Genomic DNA, 24,807 nt, shown 5'->3' with positions numbered 1-24,807 from the left:
AAGGCCCTAGTGCGATCTTGTCAATCATATTGAAATGTTTAGGAAATAAAACAATAGGTATTAGAACTCATCATATTAGAAAAATTCTTCATTGAAGATATGCCAAACATATATTTCTTTATTAATTTCAGTCAACTGTCCACTTAGAGGGTAATGTTAATTTACCCAAGAAAGAGTATAGTATTCAGAAAACTAAAGACAGCAACATCTTAATTATTATAACGATTATGTGATCATATTTGACCAATTAGATACACAATTGAAATCTCAGAATTTTTATATTAAGATCTAACTCGTGTACTTAAACTCATTGTATCTAAAGAATTAGATAACCTTCCTCAAGTTAATTAATCATAGAAATTCCATAGTGCATCAATGAACTAATGCCTACTAGTTGAGCACTATGATTAAAATCCTATATGGCTTGTGTGTCTTGATCTTAATAACTAAATGGATTTAATGGTTGTTGACATGGTTCTTGATAATATGTTCCAGCCCAATCTCTACCTTTATTATATTTTCCTTTTCCATCGCTACTATAACTATAACCTCCATCATCATCATCATCATCATCAACAGCGTCATCATAATCTTTGTTCTCATATGCATTTGGTTGCACATAATTGCCACTAAGTGTTTCTTAACAATGACTAAATAGCCTAATTGAAGGATTTATTACTACTTTAATTGAATTATTAATCTCATTCTCACTACTCATAACTTCTTTAGTAATAGCATTTTCAATATTTATCACCACTTGTAAAGCATACATTGCAACTTAAGGAACTGGATTACCTTCATCATCATTTAAGTATGATTTCTTAATCCATTGGCTAATAGGAATATGTTCATCTTCACCAGGCAGCTCCAGTTTCAAGAAGATCCAAATAATCTAAATCTAGTTATGGCTTATTTGCCAATTCCATGTCAGGAATCCATAATTTTATATTATAATAGCAAAAAACTTGTTTTTGAAGTTTTTCATATGGGAGCTCATTTTGTTGTTTTGTATGTATAAAAACAAATGTACTATAATTACGCCCTCATGCAGATAATGATGTAGTTTGTGCCAAAATATGCATTGCCAGTTTTTTTATTGTTGAAGTGCTATTTTCATACATAGTCCACCATTCAACTATGTATTTCAATATTATAAATCAAAATTTATTAAACTTTAAATATTCAGCATATGATTTTTCTATAATTATTAACAAATGTATTCAAATATACATATCGGGTACGATCTATGCCCAGGCTACACTTGCTACACGATCACTAAATGTTTTTATGCATTTCCAAAGCATGTTATCCATATTTAATTACACAAAATTATTAAAAACTTTATTAATATGTTAGTTTGATTTAAGAAAAAATATGTTACTTCATTTCCAAATTGAGATATACAATCTGAACTTGGATCCAACAATACAAAAATATCATATACAGCTTGTGTAAGATCTAGATCAGTATTAATCCCTTCTCTATACGAGAATCGTGGGTTTAGAATGTATGTTACAAAAAAATTTAAAAATTGAAGCTAATATATAATTTATTTGATAAAATAAACATTAATCACAAGTCATTGACATAAAGTTACTAATTATATAGAGGGTATGAGTTAATGTACAATCTCATCGAACATTGATAATATCCATTACCCACTACATTCCTCTTTGGTTGCTAATCGCATCTTTTATTTTTTAAAAATAATCATACAATATTGGCATTGTGGGGATGAATTCAGCATCAATAATTTGCAGAACAGTATATAATGGCTTATGTAAATTAATAATATGAGCAACATAATCTAAAAAGTGATTATCAATAGCAAGTTTCTCTATTTCCTTACCCACTTTTGTTCAACTCAATTGGTGTTCAACCCATACATTATTGGTAAAGACTTATTTTAGAGAAGATTATTTTTTAGGAGACTATTTAAAACAGTATCTTTTCGAAAGAGGAGGCTTAAGAGATTCTGTAAGGGGTTGGCAAGTATTCTCCCTACTCTTCTCTTTTTCTACCCCCTCTCTCTCTCTCTCTCTCTCTCTCTCTCTAACTCTCTGTAGCAAAGAGGAAAAGAATGGAGAAGGGAATTGATCTCGTAGTGCTAAGTGGAGGGAAGAGGGTAAATTTATAATTTCATCAAATATTGAATGAGAAATGATAAATTGCCCCCACCTTAATTGCTAATTTTAACTTCCTCAAAGGCATTCTCATCCTTTCTTGCATCTTCTTAGTAGTTTACTTCAATATCCTTTGCTCTTTTAACTTCATGTCTCAAACCCAAGTATGAAATTGACCATTCTTAATCATAGATACTAAATTATCCGATATTAAATCTTTATTGGCCCAAATTAACAAAAATTTAAATTTGTACTTATAACTCATGGTCAAATTAGTACTTTAAAACAAGTGAAAATAAATTTCCAATATTTAAAGGATTTCTATTGCTAACACATTTCTAATTTGAACTCATAAACAATTTAATTATCGAATTTGAAATTTGGGATATTAAAATGATGATGGACTAGAGCATGGGATTCACCATATACTACTTCAATTTAAATAATTATGTATAAAATCTAAGGCAGCATTGGAAGAGGCATAGATTCAGTTTCTACAATGCAAGCAATAAGGTATTGAGATATATGAATATGGTAAATAGATATAATGATTGGTCATATAAATTGATGCTTTGCTTTTGAGGAAGGATTTATGCTATATCTTCATTATACTTTCCCACCGTTCCTTCCTCTTTAAGATACCTTTTTCCTAGAATTTCATCCCCTTTAAGTTGCTTTTCACTCCTAATTCAATGGCATGAACTTGTTCTTCTTGATTTGCATTGCCTTGTTCCTTTGAGTAATAGTTCAAAAGTTGTTGAATTTGTAATCCAACCGTTGTAAATGATGTTTTTTGGGCGATACTATTTCTTAGATTGCTAAAAGTGTCGTTTAAGGTTCAAAATAAGCAATATTATATTTACATTATCAATTATTTACGATGCCAGGTTTTGCGTCGTCCATTTCTACAATAAGGTAGGCTAGGTAACCCACTAGATTATTCTTATACATATACATATATCATAAATCTAATATTATTGTTGCCATATTTATGCTTGGTATATTATATAAGCCCAAAAATCATCATCAAGCTTCACTTCCCAATCCTTTTGGCTAATGTGAATTGTTTTTCCAAGGTTTTGTTTTACTTCCTGGTTGCACACTTCGGATTGTCTGTTTGTTTGAGGATGGTATACTAGAGCTACCTTATGCCTCACTCCACATTTGATTAAGAAAGCATTGAAGATCTTATTACAAAATTCGATTCCTTCATCATTAATGATCTTATTATTTGTAACTGCATTATCATGTATAGGTAAACCTACAACTGAAATTTATTGACATGTGAATTATGTGTTCTTATATTTATTTTTTGAGGGATATTTTGTCTATCTCTACAAAGTGAGATAAAGTAAAGGGGTAATCTTAAACTAAGATGGAAACATAAGCTTAATAAAATAGTGGAACTTATGATAAAACTCTTTTTTTGATGGTTTCTTTGATTAGAACTTTTATTTTCCTTTTTTGTTGATCTAACAAAGACAAAACTCTTTGAAAATCATTTATTGTTATTCAAAGTTTGATCATATGTAGCATCCTATTATATATTTTTTTTTCTTATGATATCCTACATATACTCTGGACTTGTTGGTTTGATACTTGATTTTAAACTAGATGGTATTGTTAATTAAAAATGTTATCACTTCTAATATAATGATAACAACAACAACAATAATGATAATAATAACAATAATAATAATTACAATGTATGTAATGCCAACCTCACCAATAATTCATAATCTTGCTAATGATGTATATTTGTTTTTTATGGGAATAAGAAACTAGAAAAAAAATAGAAAAAATGAAGAAAACCATTATTTGCAATAACTAATGAAGAAGGACATCTTCTAGCTATGTATCTGGTTGTGACATAACAGTTTTATTTCTAAAGTTTGAATAACTACAAATTTTTTTAGGGAAAAAAATAAAAACACATGTTTTTCTAAAATATCAGCACAAACAATCATTCTCTTTTTGGGTTTACATTTATCCAAAAATCATATGGTACAAAATTGGGCTTAGCAATGTTTTTGAAAACCTTTATATAATTTTACTTTTAAAAAAAGAAAAATAAAGAAAAAGAAAAAAGAAGAAGAAGAAGATTACTTTTTAAATAAGAGAATAGGGTTTAAGCCGACGGTGACGAGAGTGGAGAGTTGGTCTTAGGTTTAGTGGGCTCGCATTAGAAAATCTGCTTGCTTATTCACTATGAAACCCACTGCAAAAATTAATAATAATAATTATTATAACTAATAGTAATAATAATAATAATAATAATTAAAAAAATATTAATTTCTTTCAGGTACCCTTTCTCTACCAATTTTTTTTCTCTCTACTTTCGTGCTTGGTTTTATTGTTGTCTCTTTCGATTTGATAATCAACTTCTCTTACTAATAATCTGATTAGCCATTTGGCCTTCTATGATTTTCTTCGCTTTCCCACCCAAAAATAAATTAAATTAAATAAGGATATTTGTTTGTGAGAATGCTGCCTCATGAACTTTCTTTGTTGCCTGCATTGTTCGTTTATTCTCGTCACTGACTTATCAGAAAAAGTTTTATTTTTTTTAAAGGTTTATAAGAGAGAACTGGCTTGTTGGGAAGGATAAAACTCTGTGTAATGGTAAAGAACTAGCAACTGGGAAACATTGCACGCCAACTATTAGACAAATTGTCATATGAAAACTAATTTTTGTTAATTGTCACTGGTACCGCATAGTACGACTAGTGATGATAGTTTTTGTTGCTAGTTACTAGTTTATGGTATTGCCATATTTATTAATGAATGGCAATTAATATCTTAAATTTAAGTTATGAAAGCTTTTAACCTTTTGCATTTGCATTATTGACTTTCTTTATTTATGCATAAGTGCATATCTCATCTATGGGTAAAACCCAGAAATGAAATTTATTGAAATGTGAATTACATATGCTTATATTTATTTATTTATTTATTTTTGTGATACTTTGTCCCTTTTTGCAGACAATGCAAGATAAAGTAAAAGGGTAATCTTAACTTTAGAGGGTGGATCCAGCTTGGAAACATAAACTTAATAAAAAATGGAAATTATAACCTTTTTTAATGTCGAGAATGGAAACTATGATTAAAGTTGTATTAGATTCATGGCCTTTGATCCTAATACACCGACTCCAAATCACATATGACAGGTAGAAATGTTGTCAAATCGTGAATCGAAACATGAATCATTTTGTTAAAATTGTGAAATGTGTATTGAAACGAAACATTTATTGTAAGATACACTCAAGAATTTTGAATTGGAACAATGTATTGTAAAGCGAAACGTATTAAATCGAGTCACAAATGGTATTCATTAATTTGTATAATTTATAATACTAATATATCTAATATCGAGTCAAATCTACCCATAAAAATAATAATAATAACAATAATAAATTATAGTAATATCAATCTATCATTTATCAATCCAAATATGATTATTAATTCTAAATTCAACATCTAAATTTTAAAATATTGGCTACATCTATAAAATAAAATTTTAATGAATACTATTTTTTGAAAAAATAAAAAAAGAAAAATCTAATTAATTATAAGTAGTAAATTATAAATAATGTCAATTTTCAAATTCAAAGGAATTGATATCATCATCCCTCAAGTCATCTCCACTCTCCATATAATGGTCTTGTGCTTCTTCATCATCATTATCATTTTCTCCAATATCAACTATTTGTTTTCCCTTATCTTTACTGGTAAGATCTCTTAGACCTTCAAATAAATAAATATATATGTTGCCATGTTAATGATTATTTTACAAAAAATAATATACGTAAATTGTTTATATATTACAATTACCTCTTTTTCTTTTTTTGTTGTTTTCTTCTTCTTTAAGTTCAAAACATTCATTGCCTTCCATCTAAATTCTATCATCAGATAATTACTGAATCTTCTTTTTCAGTAATCCACTCATCATCAGGCTCTCAATATGATATGCAAATAGGATCATAGGACTTATCTTCTAATACTTTTTTCTTATATCTTGTCTCTAATTGAATATTGTACTTTACAAAAAACAAGTGCATTTAATCTTTGTTGTTCTAAACGATTTCTTCTCTTTGAGTGCACATATTCAAAAAAATAATAATAATGTCTAAACTACATCATATATAACATTTATTAAAGTACCATACCTTATCAGATGTACTCCAATTTCTTTCACATCCAGTGGCACTACAAGTTAAACTAAAAATTCTAATGGCAAGATTTTGAAGCTTTTTACAACTTCCACCAAATGACTCCCATCATAAAGCAGTAAAACTAAAAATAAATAAATTTAATGTATAATTTAATTTATATAATCTAAATGTAACTAAATTTAAGATTTTACCTGGTTGCTTTTTATTTCTCATTTGAATAGTTATATACGTACCAAACATATTTTCTGCCTTTCGATATTACTCCAGCTGTTTATCAATTTTAAGCTTTAAATCTGGTTCTAGACACATTTTTTGTATTACCTCATAAAGGCCAACTTTTACTTTATAATCCGCATCAAATTTAGGAGAATATTGAAATGCACACTTCAATTCAAATATAGAAATTAATTAAAGTAGAAGAATGATTAAAAATAATTAATTAAGTCATAAAAATATTATATTTAAATATTTAATAACTAGACTAATATATAAAAAAAATTAATAAATCATTAAGAAAATAGGCTGTTGCATGAAGTGGTTTATGAAGTTGTAATGCCCATCTTTCATCAATGATGTCTCATAGAGGGATGGAATGTCAGGACTTGTCCAAAATCCTTCACTGGAAACCTAGATAAGCTTTGATCCCAGGAAAACATCACCGAACCTTCCAATGAAAAATCCAGCAGCATCTCCTCTAAGGGTAGGACTTACCACAAAATTTCCTGCACAGATATTACACTTCTAACAAAATCCCCTTATTCCTCCCACTTACTACAATTTATTCCATAAATTTGCAACACTTTAAAATTAACAGAGAACCAGTGTAATATTATAAATAAATGTCCAATGTAGTATACAAAGCCTTATAAAATTTCTAAGTGTAAGAATTAATACAACATGAAGTAGAAAGAAATATTACAAGATAGAAATAAAGGAAAGAAAGACTTCTTGGACTTCTAGCCACGAATAAAGACGTCGAGCTCACTCTGGTCGATCACATCTACTAACCTGGATCTAGGGGAATAAATTTAAAAATATGAGATACTAATTATCTCTGTGAGTGACCCAATCTATTATACAATACTAATAATAGCATAATAATAAAATAAACTTAATCAATTAATAATAAATAAGTTAATAGATAAAAACTAAGCATTTGAAATAATATTTTCTCTCAAAACCTTCACAGTTCACTCAGTTGGAAATGTCTTATTTTTAAAACATTTCACAAAACCCAATATCAATATTCTCCGAAAATCAAGAAATAATTACTTAAATAAATTACAAATAAAATACAATAATTTAAAGATCTAAACTTATAAATAATTTCAATAACAATTATTAAATTGTAACCCATTGTCATAAATAGAATAAAACAAATCTCAATAAAATTTGTGTCAAAAATAATCAAGGAAATATTAAATAAATAAGATGCAATAAATTTAGAATAAGATAAAATAAAATAAAATCATAAATAAGCTTGTATTAAAGAAATTTGGCACAAAACAAAAATAAACTCAATATATAAATTATAAAATTTATTAATTAAATCAATGAAATAATCAAGAAACATTTTAATTAATTTTAAACCTAAACTTGATGGATAATGAAATATAAATAAAATTCATGTTAAAACCTGGATTTAAAATAAATAATAAAAACATGAATAAAATACATTTAAATAATCAATCTAAAATAAGTAGAATAAATTATTTAATTAATAAAAGAAATACTTAAATCAATTTAAACATCTATTTGAAATAAATTATAAAAACACCATTGAATGCATTTTAAATTAAATACTTTTTAAAACATTTTTATTTTAGAAATTCATGTCGAAAATATCCTGACGCACCATATTATATACTAGTGATGTCTGACGGTGCCCAGTGTCCCAAAGCACCGATTGACAAGGAGGTTACAGAGAGAAACCTGAATCCAGGCCGCCATGGTATCCTAGCAGCACTGACACTATAATCCTCAATCCTGGCCATGGAGGGGGCGGCTATGATCAATATCAAACTTATCTGCCTTCAATCTGATAGCAACCATGGGAGAGTATAAACATGCGCGCTCATCACATTTGTCTGCGCAATAATCATATTCACAACTACAGAACACCGGTATTGTATGGGTCCGTCTAAAAACCAATCAAATCATATGTTTTCCAAATCTCAAAAATCTCATAATTGCCACTAGATTAAGTATCTCCTTTCAAATCCATATAATCCATATTTCTTTAGACCATCATCGTAAATCATCACCTTAAAATCCATTCTCATAATCTCATTGATGCAAATATATCAAATTTTCAATGCCATAAAATCAATCCATAATATTTAAATGCATAAAAATATTTTTGATGCATAATGCTTTAAAAAAATATTTTTCTCAAGTCTCCAAAATCAATTTAAATCAATATATCTTTAAAACCATGTAAATTTCATACATAATTAACTTACACAATTCCTCAATGCCATAAAATAAATTCCGCAATTATTTCAATGCATAATAAATTTAAATATTTATTTTCCTTCAAATCAAAAAAATCAATCCATACCGAAAATAATATTTAAACCTCATGAAATCCATATATTCTTAAAATCATGTAAGCATCTTTATTATGAATCATAATTTCTTACAATAACTTAATAAATAATTTAACATAAATTGAAACATTAATTTCTTTAAAATCCCAAAACATAATTTCTTTAAAAACCCAAATTACATATTTTGATGCAACACATGCTCTAAATCAACATAAATCATCATCATAAATTTAAATAACAATTTATGAAATATTAAACATGTATAACTCTATTTTTTGTTTTTTTTTTTTAGAAATTCAATTAACAGCATATATATATATATATATATATATATTTTCACAACCCCAAAATATAATTTGGCAGCAATAAATATATTCAAATTATCACAACTTTGGCAATATAAATTTATGTAACAATTTTACTAAATATCTAATACTTAAAAAGATATTTTTTCGACAATCATTTAACACAAAATATATACGATTATCAACCCTAACTAATTTTCAAGGTGGATCACTCGCCTCGAGCATGCAATGCAATCAAGATCCTCCACAAGATCGATTCCACAATTTACACATGCTTTAAAAATATCAATATTACACAAAACCGATTAAATTAATATTTTAATCGGGTAAATTATACATGGTTTCCTGGAGAATTTAACACAAACTTTAACTAAAATTCACAAATGATATAATCAAAACTTACAACGCGAGGATTACAAATTGAGTCTTACCTCCCGGAGATCGGACCTGTAGTGGTCGGAATCTCGCAGGAAATGTTTTAGGTTTAATGTGCTCAAATCTCTCAATCCGTCAAGAATTGGGGGAAAAGGACATCAGATTTGGATTCAAGGAAGTCAAATTAGTAGGAAAGAGTGGGAGGTGGCATCGGAAACTAGCCGGAGGTGGCTTTTCTAGGGAATCATCGTGGGCACCGGAATCTGCCACCACCGACGACGTGTCCCGAAGCCATTGGCCATGAAATTTGGTGGGGTGGTAGACCTAGTGATGGGTAAGCCAATGGGACTGGCGGTGAAGCAAATGGAGTTATGGTTAAGCTAATGGGACCGGCGGTGAAGCAAATGGATTTATGGTTTAGGAGAAATCGACCGAAGAAGGAAACGGGCCACTCGCTGGAAAAATGACCGATCTGGGCGTGTCGCGGGCAATTTGGACATGCAAGGGTTTGATGGCTGGAAACAATGAGAGGGTGGTGGTGGCCTGGCTTGTGCAAGGGTTTGATGGTCGGAAATGGGCAACGGACGATGGTTGGTTGTGCCTCTCACCTCTCTCTCTCCTCTCTTTCTCTATCCTCCCTCACATGCCCCACACACCCATTTTGGCCAATTAAAACAACACTTGTGGGTGCCACTGTGCACTCACGGGCTGGCCCATATTTTGACATGTGGTGACACTATGCACACACTCACATAGATCAATGAACAGTGAAAATTGTCTCGGAAAAACTTCACAGGTCTGTAACTTTCAAATCACATGTCCAAATCAGGCATGCTGCTAGTTTATGAACTCGTATCGACGAGTATTTTACAACCATATATGAGTCAAAGCTTAATTTTACAAGAATAAAAAGTCAACTCTAGCACCCTCGGACAATTCAGACCTTAACTTATTGTGCTCATAACTTTCAAACCGTAGCTCCCTTTTTTATGTGCTATTAGTCTACGGACTCATGTCGATGCATACTTCACAACAGTACCTTGGTCAACCTAAAATTCCATCTGAAATAAAAGTCAAAGTTTGACCCCTATCGGTCAACAACGATAAAACCCGGTCAACTTTGGTTGACTCGAGAAATTTTCGATGTACCTCGGGACATGATGTTACATGTAATGCTTTTGAACTTTGTTAAAATTAGTTTTAATTTGTTCTTTTGCACGATTTATTGCTTAGATATAACTCATGGCAGATTTTAAGTCTTCATCAACAAGCCTCAATACTTTTACTAAAGGAAGTACACATTTCAAACAATAATTAATTGATGTCCAAAATTTTTCATCACCAAGAATAATATCCGTAACCATTGCACCATCTAATTTTATAGAATAATTGCTTCTCTGCCATTCTTCAGAATAAAATATTGCTTTTAGTCCAATTTTATTCTCTTCCAAACTTTTTAAAGTCAAATAAGAAGTAACAAAATGAGTCATAGCAACTCTAATAATTCTCTTCCCTTATTATATTTTCTCATTATATTCAAAATCCAAGAGCCTATAGATATACGCTATGAGTCTATGACCTTGCCTTCCACACTATATCACTATGTATGGGTAAGTTTCCAATATCAATTAGAATCAAATCTAGACAATGTGTTGGATAAGGAGATCAAAATAATTTTTTCCTTTTAGCCATAAAAAATTCTCCAGCTTTTACATATGCTGCTACACTATCAGTCACTAATTGAACTACATTATTTTCACCAATTTCATTTATTATGGAATCAATAAGCTCAAATAAATTTTGTGCATTTTTAAATATACCTGATGTGTCAATACTTTTTAGAAACACAGTTCCTCTTAGACTATTCACTAAAAAATTAGTAATAGATATATTTTTTTCCATCTGTCCAACCATTTGACATGAGTGTGCATCCTGTTTTTTTTTCATTCAGCTCTATATTTTTCTAACAGTTCCTTGTTAATTGTTTCTATTTCTTTTTTAAAATATTTAATCCTTATTTCATGATAAGATGGAGGTAACATGAACCAAATGAAGATACTGAATCTAACATAGGTGTAAAATAAGTGCTTTTTGCTAAATTAAAAGAGAGAGCATTTACATAAAAAAATCTACAAATATTTGAACAAACACCATCTCTATCTCCTTTTTTCCACAAAGTATTCAAGATGCTAGTTGCTGATTTTTGACCACCTTTAATAAATGCATCCATCACCAATTTTTTTTTGTTTTTTTTACCATGTTCATCTTCCTCATTATCAAAAAAATCATCCCCATCTTTTTTTTTTAATTATTATTTTTTATTTCTATCTAGTAATTGATTGAAAAAATCATGAATATCATTAGGAACGTTCATGCATGGGACAACATCTTGTCATGTATTAGCTAAGTGATTTTCGATTCTAAAAGTACCTCCCCGATAATAATTTCCACAGTATATACACTTCAATCTGAATTTTTTATCTTTTCATTCCTCTACTTTTTCACAATGATTTCAAGTTGGATCACTATTTTGTCCTTCTTTTTTTTTTTTTTTTTTTTTATCTACCATGTTTTCTCAAACAAATAAAAAAGAAAAAGAAAATATATTTGCATACCAAAATATTGATGGAGCAAAATCTACAGTGGTGCCGTGGCTTACTGCTGTTTCGATAAATTAGGTTTACATTACATATATTATTATATATATAGTTACTTTTTATTTTATTATTTATTTAAAATATTAAAAAGTTGGATTTGCAGGTGGCCCTTAAGGCCATGTTTGTTAAAATAATAATCAAATATTTTATTATTCTCCTTGTTCAACAATGTTGAGTTTGTGATATATCAATTCCTTGCATGAAGAGTGTGAAAATTATTGTTACAGGACTCGTTGTTCAACAATAAAACAGGTTCTTGTATGAATTTATAATTAGTTTAGTTTATTATTGTATTGTGCGCAAGCAACAAAGTATATGTGCCTGATAATATTACCATGAAATATGAGTGAGGAGGTGATTATAGTGATTAAACATCCTCTGGCCTCTGTTGCAATTTATTTCTGTATTTTTTTATTTTTTTATACTTTTGCTCAGTTTGGAGAGGGAGTTCCTTTTCAGACAAAATAACGTAAAAATAAGTTCTTGTTATCCCCTTCACTGAAAGCTAGAGAATGTTGTTCTCAGTTGTTGTTACGAAATGTAACAGTACTGGTTTTTGGACATTTTATTTGATGATACAACTACTGTGGGTGAATATTTTGTGTACTATTATGCTCACAGAATAGGGACTAGGAAATAGGAGTACTTCCATATATTGTATATATTCCTGTATCTAGATTCTTGGAGATTCATGTAACGACTTTTGTGGATAAACGTACACATGACATGAGAAGCAGCATGTTATGCTGTCCAGTGTTCATGAGTTAGATTTATCCATTTCATTTCAACTATCGTATTATAACTCAATGCTTGCATTAATCTGATTCCTTTTTCTTCCACTTACCAAAAGCATGGATTGAACATTTGAATCCTGTGGTCAAATGCACCAGAGTGAACAGTCTTACCCATTCCTTAACCATGGGCTTGTAATATAAAATATCATCTTGAAATATCTTAGTATAAAACTTCTGCAAAGTTCTAAGTTGGCGTAATGATTTCTGGATTACATTTTTGAATTGTCCTTTCTGAGGGCTTTTGTTTGGTCCTTGGAGCTGTTTTTTTTTTCTCCCTGTTCTATGTTTAGTTACCATTTCCAATGGATTCCCTTTATTCTGATCCTGATCGCAAGGTAATATATATTATTACATTATTACACGATTTATTTAGTGAATGAAGTTATTGATAGTAAACTATAACCAACATTTTATTTTAGGCATATGATGTTTTGAGCTTATACTATCGAATTGGCTGTACATTCTTCAATCCAGCCAGTGTAATGCTTTTCACCATAGCTCCTTCTTTCAGGATGTTATTGTTAGGTGGGGGTGGATTCTTTTACATGCTTAATGATATGCAGATATTTCTATAAAATTATGACATGACAGGCTAAGGTGTTTTCAAGATTCGATGCCTTCCGGAATGCTGTGAAGAACTATACCATCGAAGCAACCCCAGATGACAGAAGTGCTGTATTACAACAGGTCTGATCAATTCCTTCCGGTACTCTAGGATTGGAATTAAACATACTCCTGCATCCGTAACATAGTTTAGGAGTTTGGTAATTTTGTATTAATCGGTGTCCATGAATTTCTTGATTGTGAATCAGGGTGGTATGCTTGTATTCAAAGGTAAGCAACCGCTGTATGCATGCAAAGATGAAGGTACAGGTGATCATGCCCCACTAAGTGTATTTTTAATATCTGCTGCAAGGTTTCAGTCTCGTAAATCTCACAACTACAATCAATTTTTAAGATTTCCAGTCTTGTAAATCTCACAACTACAATAAGTTTTTAAGCTGTTGAGGTTCCTGCTTAATTGGTTTGGGTCGTACATGTGAAATGTTATATCTCAGCTTTTATGAACTATTCAGAAACTATTAGTCTGCTTGTTATGCCAAGTTCTGTAGGATCACCAATCTTTACACATCTTGTATAGTGAACTAGGCGTTAATTGATTTGCTTATTGTAATCCCGTAGATTGCCAAGCATTTAAATAAAACCACTTGTAACCAATATAATGTATAGGTTGTATATTGTGGTTATTTATTTATTTTTGAGTTTGGCATCCATAAGCAATGGCTTTTATGAGTACTTCTTCGATAGAGTTACTTTAAATGCATGTATTTTAAAGTTTGGTTCAATTTTCAACGATGTTGTGGCCATTCAAGAATAAAATCATCTACCATTTTCCATATATATAAATATATATATATATATATATTAAAGAAATTCTCAAAATTATGTAAACATTAACAATAGTTACCAACTAAGATATTGGCAGGTCTCAAAATTTTAGCCAACTAAGATATTGGCTGTGAATTTAAATATATAATATTTATAATTCTAGTTATATATGAAATTCAATTATTTTTATTTTTAGTAAATTGTTATTTATGAAATATTATGTTATAATTTAATTTTAATTTATTTTTAAAATTATATAATAATATAACTTGTGGGTGTTAAAAAGTAGTAAAATTTTGTATATAACTATAAATATATAAATTTACAATTTTAATTAAATATAATATTTTTTATTATAAATATAAATATAATTTTTAAAATTTTTATTTTTAAAAAAATAAAAAATAATTACAAAATATTTTAATCTAATCCGATCTTATATTAATTATAGAACAATTAATTCATCGTTTAATCTGGAATAATGCCAAATATAAAACTGTACTATTTCATAGTGTCCAGTTGAAAAATTTGCATACCAAACACCCCTAAAGAATATATTATAACATCACATCTTAATAAATAATAAAAAAATAATGATTTTGTTTCACGTGGGTCTCTCATCTTTTCATCCCTTTAACTAATGAACATTAAAAAAATAAAATAAAATAAAATAATAATAAAATTTGTTTTTATTTTGTTAATTGCCTAATGATACGTTGAAGCATGAGCAATGTGCAAATCAGATCTTAAATTTTAGAATTGTGTAAAATAAATCCTAACATTGTAACATCTAAAAAAATTGCTCCAATCTTTTAAATTTTTAACAATTATGTTAAAAGAATATGCGCGAACTTATCGCGTGACCTGTATAATTTAATTAAGTAGATAAATCGTAATAAAAGGTGAATAAACAAAAATTTAAATCTTAAAAGAAATTGGAATTTATTGGCCCACGTGACACTCATGTGACATAAAAATTTAATTAATAAATTCCAATCGGATACTTCTATATACGGTGGCTAAGTGTCATCGCACCAACTTTTCCATCTCCTGTGGAAGCTACAGCTCCAAGGTGTTGGCGGTGCGGTTCTTTCTCTCCGTTCATCACCCTCTTCCAACTTCATTCTCTCATGAACAATGTATTTTCCTTTTTCTGTGATCTTTTTCTCTTTGCCCAACTCTCATGAGGTTTCGAATTAATGCTTTGTTCATTTTTATTATTATTATTTTTTTTTTTTTTCTCTTTGTGTTTTCTGGGTTTAGCTTTATGAGACGATGCTTAGTACTTTTACTGTTTCTTTTTTCTCTGTATGGGTTTATGGGTTTGGCGTTCTCTTTTGGTCCGAATTTGATATGGGTATTCGAATATTTCTAGATTTTGTTGTAAATTTGTGGAATGGGGTTTTGCTATTACCTCTCTGTCTTTATATTTTAGTGAATATTCAATGATTTTAGATATACATTATAATAAAGGGTAATGGATTGAACAATGAAATTCAGTATGGAATTTGTTTTTCTTTTTTTGTCGCAAATATATGACTTGTTTTTCTAATCTGGAATTTTTGAATTTCTATTTTGTTGGTATTGAAGAAGGGAATATCTTTTTTGCTGGTTTATAATTATGGAAGTTGGGTTTGATATATTTATGAAAATTGTTCTAAACATTCTGCAGTGTAGGAAGACAGAAGTTACAGCTGCCAAGATGGGTGTCACGTGGGCCAACTAAACCAGCAAAATACCCTTTAGAAAAAGTTTCTTCATCTCTAATATTCATCTTCGTAATCGGTGAATGGGCGATTCAATCGAATCGTGCGATTCACCTGCAAACCGATTCAAACACACACGATTTGTATCGTTTGACATCGATCCCGATACGAATCGTTAGGACGATTCAGTCGTGAATCGTCCGTTTTTAATAATATTCTTGACATTAAGATATTTTTTTAACTGGTTTTCAGAGAGCACTCCGGAAAATTCTGTAGGATCCCCTTCCATGGAAAACATGTTTCCATCTCTCACTCTTGTTATTTGATTTCCTAGCATGTAGGAGTATAGGAGTTAGTCTGCCAACTTTCTAAAAAGTGATTCATAGATTATTTTGTATAGAAAAGAAACCGGTTTTAAATAATTGACTGAGACTACTAAGGCTAAGGCTAGTTTCTATGAGTTTCAGTTCACTGGTGTTACTTAGATTGGGTAATATGCCATTGCTGTATTTGTTTTACTAATTAGCTTATTTAGTTAAAGGGATTTTGGAGAAACAGAAGAGACTTGCAATGCATCAACTAGTACATATAGTATAATTTCTAGTTTACAATACTCTGTAATTTAGGTCTGATTGTGATATTTTTATTTTTATTTTTAGGTTGGCTAAGAAGCTATAACGTGCAGCATGGAGACTACGCAAAAGAACTGTCCTTCTAAAATTGTCAAGTTGGGCAACGCATTAAAATTGGTAATCATTTTCCTTATCATGCTTCTAACAATGAATAATTGGTGTTATTCTTTATCTGCTAATTTACCTTTTTCCATTGTAATTACCCTATGTGGTGGTATCTAGTATTTCTCAAATGATGTGCATTCCTTGTGATCATTGGGGTGTCAGTCACATTTTATATTGGAACTTATTCCTCTTAATGTCATCCTTTCATTGGGAAATTATAGTTTTTACTCTTTCAAAAATTAGGAAATGTTAAAGCATCATTTGGGTGGAAAAAAAAGACTCTTAGTTGTGTAAACAGGAGTGTTTGAGAGACTTCAAATTTTTTTTGAAACTTAGTTGAAGGGTCGTAATACTAAAGTTTCTCATACATTTCTTCTATGTTTCTTGTGGGTTGATTTCTTAATATTGTGTCTAAATGTTTCTCATTACTTATGCTGTCTCCTTGGCCTCCAATCCCAGACCATGGCTGTATAGAAATAAGAGAAATATGGTAAAAAAAACTGTATGTTATTGATGTAGGATTCATCATATAAATACATAAACACTAATTATGACAGATAAGGCTCAGTAACACGATACACCTGTCCGCTATATACACTGCTGTTACAAACAGACAAGATATACATAAGAACAGGTGTAGATTATAATCCACTAGGCTGAGTACAACATGTAAGAGACTGTAATTGCTGCCAAAAATATAATTCCCTATCAACTTATTTTGCTATGGTTTGTGACTGTCTAATTTAGGAAATAGATTTATGATTAATTTGCAGTAGTCAGCGATTTTTTAGGTCTGGATTCTTCTATCAAGCCCCACTAAGAACTTTTGGTTAGGTTTATGAAGGAATGTAATGAGTTTGCTATTGTTTCTGACTCTTTAATTTGGTGATATGTAAAATCAAGTTTTTTTTTTGGAATTCTTCAAAGTAGTTCTGATGGTACAGTTACTGATATAGGTACGGATTAGAGTGTCAATGCCCCAGTGATTAGTTAGATGTTATGGTGTCCTCAGAAAGGAGGATAAAATGAAAATTATTGAAAGGAAAATGGAAAAAGTTGGTCAAAACTGGATTCTAGTGATGTTTGGAATAGTCAATAAGTTATTTTGACATGTGTAATGTGGTGTATGACCTGAAAACTGTATATGGAGATACAAAATAAAATTGATAAGGCAAAATCTAATGAAGTTTTTATGGCTGTTTTAGTTTTCCTAGCTATTTTCTTGTGGACTATGTAGTTTCTGTAATTGGCAGTTGGGTCAAGTCTTTTAGATGCTGCAATTCTGGGATTGGTGTCTTTGATTTGATGGTTGTCTTGGCGTCTTCTAAAATAGTAGTTCTTATTATATAACTTTGTTTATTGGAATTTTGAAATCCACCCTGATACTAAACTTTATATTTGATATTTGGATGAAATGAAAAATTTTTGAAAAAATGAAATCTTTACTTATTCTATGGGAAATAGATCTTGTTCATTTAATTTCATTCTCATTGTTATATTATAGTTTTATTTTCTTCACAATCTTCTAAACCCAACAATCAAAACTAAAATCTTCTTCTTTTTTCTTCTCCTTCCCCCCTCTTCTACCCCCATGGTTTCAATCCATACATTATCTAAGTGAAACCTACAAGGATTAAATGAAAATCTAGGGGGTAAGCTAATTTGCTGGGTCGAGAAACTGGAGTTTTATTTGGTGGACCAGTAGTAAGCTAATTGCACAATAATACTAAATACTAATATAGACAGATAATATTTATTATGTTATTTTAAAAACATGCTCTGTGAATCTCTTGTGAAAAAATGCATCCTCCATCTCTAGAGGCATTGTATTTTGGTACCTAACTCTCACTTTTTTCCTAAGAACATTCACTGGATCTAAGTGCTGCCATGGCATTCTTCTGGAAGATATATTTAGGGGTTGGTCCAATAGAGTCTGTACTTCAAATTTGTTTTTGCACTTTCAATGTTAATCCTGCTGCTGGTGCTCAAAATAATTATTTAATTTTTCGTAAATTTACTGATATGCAGGCTGAGAAATGGGTTAATAACATGTCTAAAGCAGCAGAGGACGAACTGACTGAAGTAGAGGGTCGACCTTCAAGGTTAGGTTAAGCATTTTGAATTTTCATTTAGGGACTGCTTTATGATCATTCTTAGCTCTCTGCTAGAACTTTTATAATGTTTTTGCAGGCTTGGACTTGGTGCTAAAGTTGCTCGCCATTCCCAAATTGGACCTTTACATAATTCCCTTGAAAAAAAACTATATGCCAAGTTGAGTGCTAGAAGTAAAAATGCTGAGAAATCTTCCCTGGGCACTAGAGATGGAGGTGATGACGATGATGATGAAGATGAAGAAGATTTGGATAGCAGAACCAGTTTATTTCACAAAAAAAGAACAGCAAATCCGGTTACACCGATTGTACGAGGAAAGAAAAGGAAGAAGAAATGATTTTGTCGAAATCCTTTAGTACCTAACTATGTTTGGAGAAGAAACTTCAAATGTTAATTTAGTGTGGTAATATTAATGAGAAACAACCACCTTTTCTATATATGTAATTCAGTGTTATGCTTCATCTTCTGGTTTTGCCGACTATATATACTTTTTTTTTTTTAAATTACATAAACATCCTTTGTATTTTATGTTTGTTGAAATATCATTTTGTTAGCACATTTTTTGACTTTTTATACTTGTAATTTTTTGCATTTTTTAAATGCACAATCAAATCAATTGTAATTGATTTGGAATTTGCATGTGAATTCTAAAAAAAATATGTAGGAAAAAGGAAAAAAAAAAAAAAAGTGACATTGCGACAAAAAATAAAGAAGTTCATCAATTTTCACAAATTAAAAACTATCTTTGAAGGTTGGAAACTAAAATTGATGTTATCATTCTTTGCAAGGAGAAACAATTTCACTATTACTACTGCTTCTAATTTGTGGAACAACTTTTATTAAATTTTAGGTAAATAAAAAATTATAACTAATTTTGACGTTATTAAATCCGAAACATATTCCCTACAAACTTCAAAACTATTTTCATATTTTAAACTTAAAAAGCATTAAAGGGGAAAAAAAAGAAAAGAAAAAAGAAAGCATTATGAGTAATTCATACAATAAATTCATCCATAGGAAATAGCTTTTTTTTTTTTTCCCCATCTTTTTTTTTTATTTTTATTTTAAATTTTGTGGCATAGTATCTAATAAGAACAATATATATATATATATATATATATATATATATATATAAATATATATATTTTTTTTTGCCTCTAAGAATATTTAGGATATTAAATATTATTTATATTTTTAGATGCAATCTATGAGTTCAAATTAACTAAATTTTTTTATAATTATTCTAAAAAAAGTACAACCTCTACCTCCATACCCAAAAAAAAAAAAGAAAAAAAAATAAAAGAGACAGACCAAATTCGTTTTGCAATTGTCCCCAAAAACCAAAAAGAAAAAAAAATTGTTTTTAAAAATCAGGAAGAATTTCCTCCCAAAAAAAAATAATTTTGAAAAATACAATAACATAATGACGTAGACTGGAGAGCCAGCTCGTCCCTGTTAGTTTCACTGCTGGTAAGATCTCATTCATCTCCTGTCTTTTTCTACTGTTACTCTTCGTTGTCTATGGAATTTGCTTCTTTTTATTTTTATTTTTATTTTCCCCCCTGAGACCAAGATACTTTTAAAGTATTGGTTGTGCTCCAAAAGATTAGATTTTCACATGAACTATTTAGTACCAATATTATCTAGACTGAGAAAGGCCCTTGACCTCTTAGCACTGAGCCAATACTTTGTAATAGCAAACCAGTAGATATTTGGATTAAACAAGTTTTGGAGTTTAGTTTGGATGATAGGAAAAATAAAAAAATCAAAATTTTTCATTTTTTTTTTTAATTTTTTTTTTTTAAGTTAAGGGAAAATATCTATGAGAAAATTTGAGTTTATAATAATATTGATATTTGATAATTATAAGGTTTACAGAATGAGGCTAATAATAAAAAAAGGGGCTAAAAGTAGTGATAGTATAATGGTTTTTTCCTCCTTTCCCTCAAAATTCTAAGATATTATAAACTGAAAACAGATTCTAGGACCATTGATAGTATATAACCTTCAAAGTCTGAGTTAAATAGAAAGAATGCATTTGTTAATTAATTAGCAAGAGGGGTGCTTGTCCTTCACTTTTCCTCCGAGTGATAAGAGTTTTACAGTGCAGTACTTGTATCAAGTTTTAAGAAAAGTTTCTCAAAACTTATATCAAAGTTACTGCTGACCAATGAAGCTGTAATGGATTTTCTGGGATATAAACTGTAAACCTGAAGTTAATGCCAACGGATTAGTGAATTATCCTCTACCTTATTTCCCTTTTTAAAATTTTGCAGGAAAAAGAAAACATTTTAGCATCCAATTTGGCTGTTATCCACTAGTAATATCATTGTTAAAAAACTCCAGTTCTAAGTTCTACCCAGATAATTCATTGCTGCATTAAATTTGGTAAACTTTTAACTAGTGCTGTTATTTATTGTCTGCTTGATTTATGATTTGAGTTTCCTTATAATTGCCATGTGGTGGTTTCTAGAATTCTTGATCTATGCACATTATTTGTGACCAATGAAGGGTCAACCTCACTAAATATTTGGAATTATCCTGCTTGATGATATTTGATGTTCGTAAATAGTGGCTAATTGAGACTTAGGGAAATGTTGAAGCTGCTCTTATATATATATATATATATATATATATGTATATATTTCAGAACTGGTTCAGAGCCCTGAACTGTATGGTAATTGGTAACTCTAAATTCGACTGAAACTTTTTGAGTAGTTCAAAATGTTTGGTGTTGTACATTCCACCTCGCAGGGGTAGTTCTTGTTTCCATGTCTCTGCTCTTTCATTACATGTGCCATATGCAGTTTGGATTCTTGGTAACCACGATTGAGAAGAGTGTGTGAGATACTATAACTGTACAAAAGAATTTTCTTTCCATGCTACTTACATCTAAACAAATCTCAGGTTGAATGTCTTTAAGTATGTTGGTCAAAATATCCTTTATAGGAACTCCTAGCAAAGACTGAGGTATGTGGACTAAAATTATATATTAGAGTGCATAGCAACCATAATATAGTTCTTTGTTTTTGTTGGATGATTTGGCGCTTATATAAAAAGTTATGGAGTGTTGCAAGTGAAACCAATGGAAAATACTTTTTGGGACTCAGGACTATCGAAAAGCATGATGAAGTAAATATATCTTTTACTATAAAAGGAATTTGTTTCTCTTATGATCTGATTGTTCTACATTTGACTAAAGGTTTGGGCATTACCTATGAACTGAGTGCTACACAAAATGAATGAGCAAGTAAGAAAATTCTATATTTAGTGAATATTATATAGTTACTTTTTTTATTGCAGCTCTGGATTACAGAGCTTCTCTGTTACGTTTTAGTTGCAATAAAGAAGGTGAATAGGCAATAAGGATTTTACAACAGTTTCCCTACTTTTATCTGTTAATACATAAAGATGCACATTTTCTTTGAGATGCTTCAGAATGGTTTGCAAAGAGACACTAATTGATATTGGTATGGGTGGAGTGGCAATATGTGAATAATTGGCTACATGTTACAGTGTCAAGCTGTGTGCATATCCTGTGAGCTTCTGTCAGCGGATTTTTCTCAAGCACGTTTATTCTATTTATGTTGGTAAAGACGTTAATAATGAATGCGGGAAAGCCAATTTTCTCATTTTATATTCCAACCAGATTGTTCTTAATGGAAATTTTTCATGGCCTGGTCAGTTTCCAACTTATATAGAAATTGTCCTACTCTATGCTTTTCCACCACTAGTAGATGTTCGGGAATTTGAAAGGGTTTGCACATCCACAACTTGTTTGATGAAGCGTCTAACAGAGATTTCTATTCGATAAACTCTATACTTGTCTCATACACCCGCAACCGTGACCTTTTTGCCACATGGGCCCTCTTATGTTGCGTACATCGCACTCATCTAAACTTGATGCCTACAGTTTTACTCCAGTATTGGTGGCATGTTCAGCGTTGCCAGCCCATGTGCAAGGCCAACAAGTCCATTGTCTTATGATTAAAAGGGGGACAGAGTCAGGAACTGTGACAAAAACTGCTTTCATGGACATGTACTCAAGGTATGATTATTTGGATGGCTTGGTCAGGATCTTTGAAGAGATGGGGTTCAAGGATGTGGTTACTTGGAATGCTTGGCTCTCAAGCTTTCTGTGACATGGCAGCTACATGGCAGCATTTGGTCTGTTTATAGAAATGAGGAGGCATAGAGTGGAGTTTAGTGAGTTTACTTTCTGTTCTATGCTAAAAGCTTGTGCCTTTCTAAAGGCCTTTCAACAGGGTAAGCAGGTTCATGGGTTGGTGGTAGTAATGGGCTCTGACTTTGTGGTTTTGGGTACTGCTCTGATTGATTTCTACTCCGATGTTGGCCATATTAGCTAGGCCATTAAAGTGTTCTCTAGTGGGAATTGCAGAAAGGATGATGTCATGCACAATTCAATTATTTTGGGTGTGTGCAGAATCGGGAGTATGAAGAGGTGTTTCCAATCATCCGTACCATGAAACCTAACCTAGTTGCGCTTACTAGTACTCTTACTGCTTGCTCTGAGATCTCTGAGTTTGTGGGTTGGGAAGCAGAGACAGTGTGTGGCTATGCATCATGGTTTTAAACCTGAGACTCAAATGTGCAATGTACTATTAGACATGTATACAAAATGTGGGAAGATTTCAGATGCTCGATGTCTGTTCAATTGTATTTGTAACAATTTCATGGACGAGCATGATAGATGCATATGGAAGTCATTGGCATGGGCTTGAAGCTCTTGATTTGTATACAAAATGTGGGACTAAAATGTGCAATGGTACTATTAGACATGTATACAAAATGTGGGAAGATTTCAGATGCTCGATGTCTGTTCAATTGTATTTGTAACAAAGATGTGATCTCATGGACGAGCATGATAGATGCATATGGAAGTCATGGGATGGGCTTGAAGCTCTTGATCTGTCCAATAAGATGGGGGAGATTAGATCTGGAGTTTTTCCAAATTCTGTGACATTTCTTACTGTTTTATCGGCCTGTGGGCATTCAGGGCTGGTGGAGGGCCTACAATGCTTTGATTCAATGAGGGAGAAGTATGATCTGAGCCCAGGGCTGGAGCATTATGCTTGCTTGATGGATATGTTAGGTCGAGCTGGTCAAATAGATGAGGTTTGGTGTCTGTATGATAATATGGTTAGGCATGACATTTATATCCTGCTGCAGCAGTATGGGCAGCACTTTTGAATGAAAGTAGCTATAATTTTGATGTAAAGAGGGTGCATTTGCCGTAAAGCAACCGCTGCATTTAGAGCCAAATAAGCCTGAGAATTATGTACTAGTATCAAACTTCTATGCATCCATTGGAAGGTGGGATTCTGTGGACAAACTGAGAAGCACTTTTGATAATATCATACAGACATGTATGATATTGTTAAGAGCTTGTAAGAGGGGATTGTCCACTGGGGTTTATGTACAGCACATTTCTCCACTGCTTTATTATTATTGTCAATCCCCTTGCTTTGCTCAAAACTATATATTTATCTGAACATGAAATACTGATATGAGTTGGTGTTTCCAGCATCTTGGAAATTGCCACAAAGATCAGGAGTTGGGAGTAGCGAAATTTCGTTCAAGATAGATACATTATGGAGATGATCATTCCATAACTCATTTTTCAAATTTTGTTCAACCACCTGGTACTCATCAAAGTTTTTCTTTATTTCCAAAAAAAAATAAAAAAGTTTCTTTATTCCAAGTGAGATGGATGGTCTTAATTATTGTATTGTGCTAACATTTAATGCCTAATAGAAAATTGATGCATGACCAAGACTTGCATTAAATGAGGGACTGATTTTAATAATCACAAAAAATATTCTGTGTACTTTAATAAACCAACAAGTACACTCCATATCTTTGATCTT

General features: G+C 30.8%; 1 protein-coding gene and 1 pseudogene across 2 annotated transcripts; both read left to right on the top strand.

Annotated features, from left to right (window-relative positions):
* The first annotated feature begins 15,345 nt into the window (after nucleotides 1-15,345).
* On the top strand, nucleotides 15,346-19,380 carry LOC107433039 (uncharacterized). Of its 2 annotated transcripts, XM_060813024.1 has the most exons (5): nucleotides 15,363-15,503; nucleotides 16,037-16,342; nucleotides 16,730-16,819; nucleotides 18,836-18,909; nucleotides 18,998-19,380. In XM_060813024.1, exons 3-5 carry the CDS (start codon nucleotides 16,757-16,759, stop codon nucleotides 19,254-19,256), a joined length of 396 nt encoding a protein of 131 aa, XP_060669007.1. In that variant the 5' UTR covers nucleotides 15,363-15,503; nucleotides 16,037-16,342; nucleotides 16,730-16,756; the 3' UTR covers nucleotides 19,257-19,380. The 2 variants fall into 2 exon arrangements, with proteins under 2 accessions (XP_048322017.2, XP_060669007.1); XM_048466060.2 differs by lacking the exon at nucleotides 16,037-16,342 and having other exon boundaries at nucleotides 15,346-15,503.
* Nucleotides 19,381-20,267: 887 nt separating this feature from the next.
* LOC107433031 (pentatricopeptide repeat-containing protein At5g66500, mitochondrial-like) lies at nucleotides 20,268-24,713 on the top strand (annotated as a pseudogene).
* Nucleotides 24,714-24,807: the final 94 nt, after the last annotated feature.

The sequence above is a fragment of the Ziziphus jujuba genome, chromosome 11 (genome assembly GCF_031755915.1).
Source record: "Ziziphus jujuba cultivar Dongzao chromosome 11, ASM3175591v1".
Classification (NCBI taxonomy): domain Eukaryota; kingdom Viridiplantae; phylum Streptophyta; class Magnoliopsida; order Rosales; family Rhamnaceae; genus Ziziphus; species Ziziphus jujuba.
The sequence above is the reverse complement of the archived record's forward strand: the minus strand, read 5'-3'. Positions and strand labels throughout refer to the sequence as shown.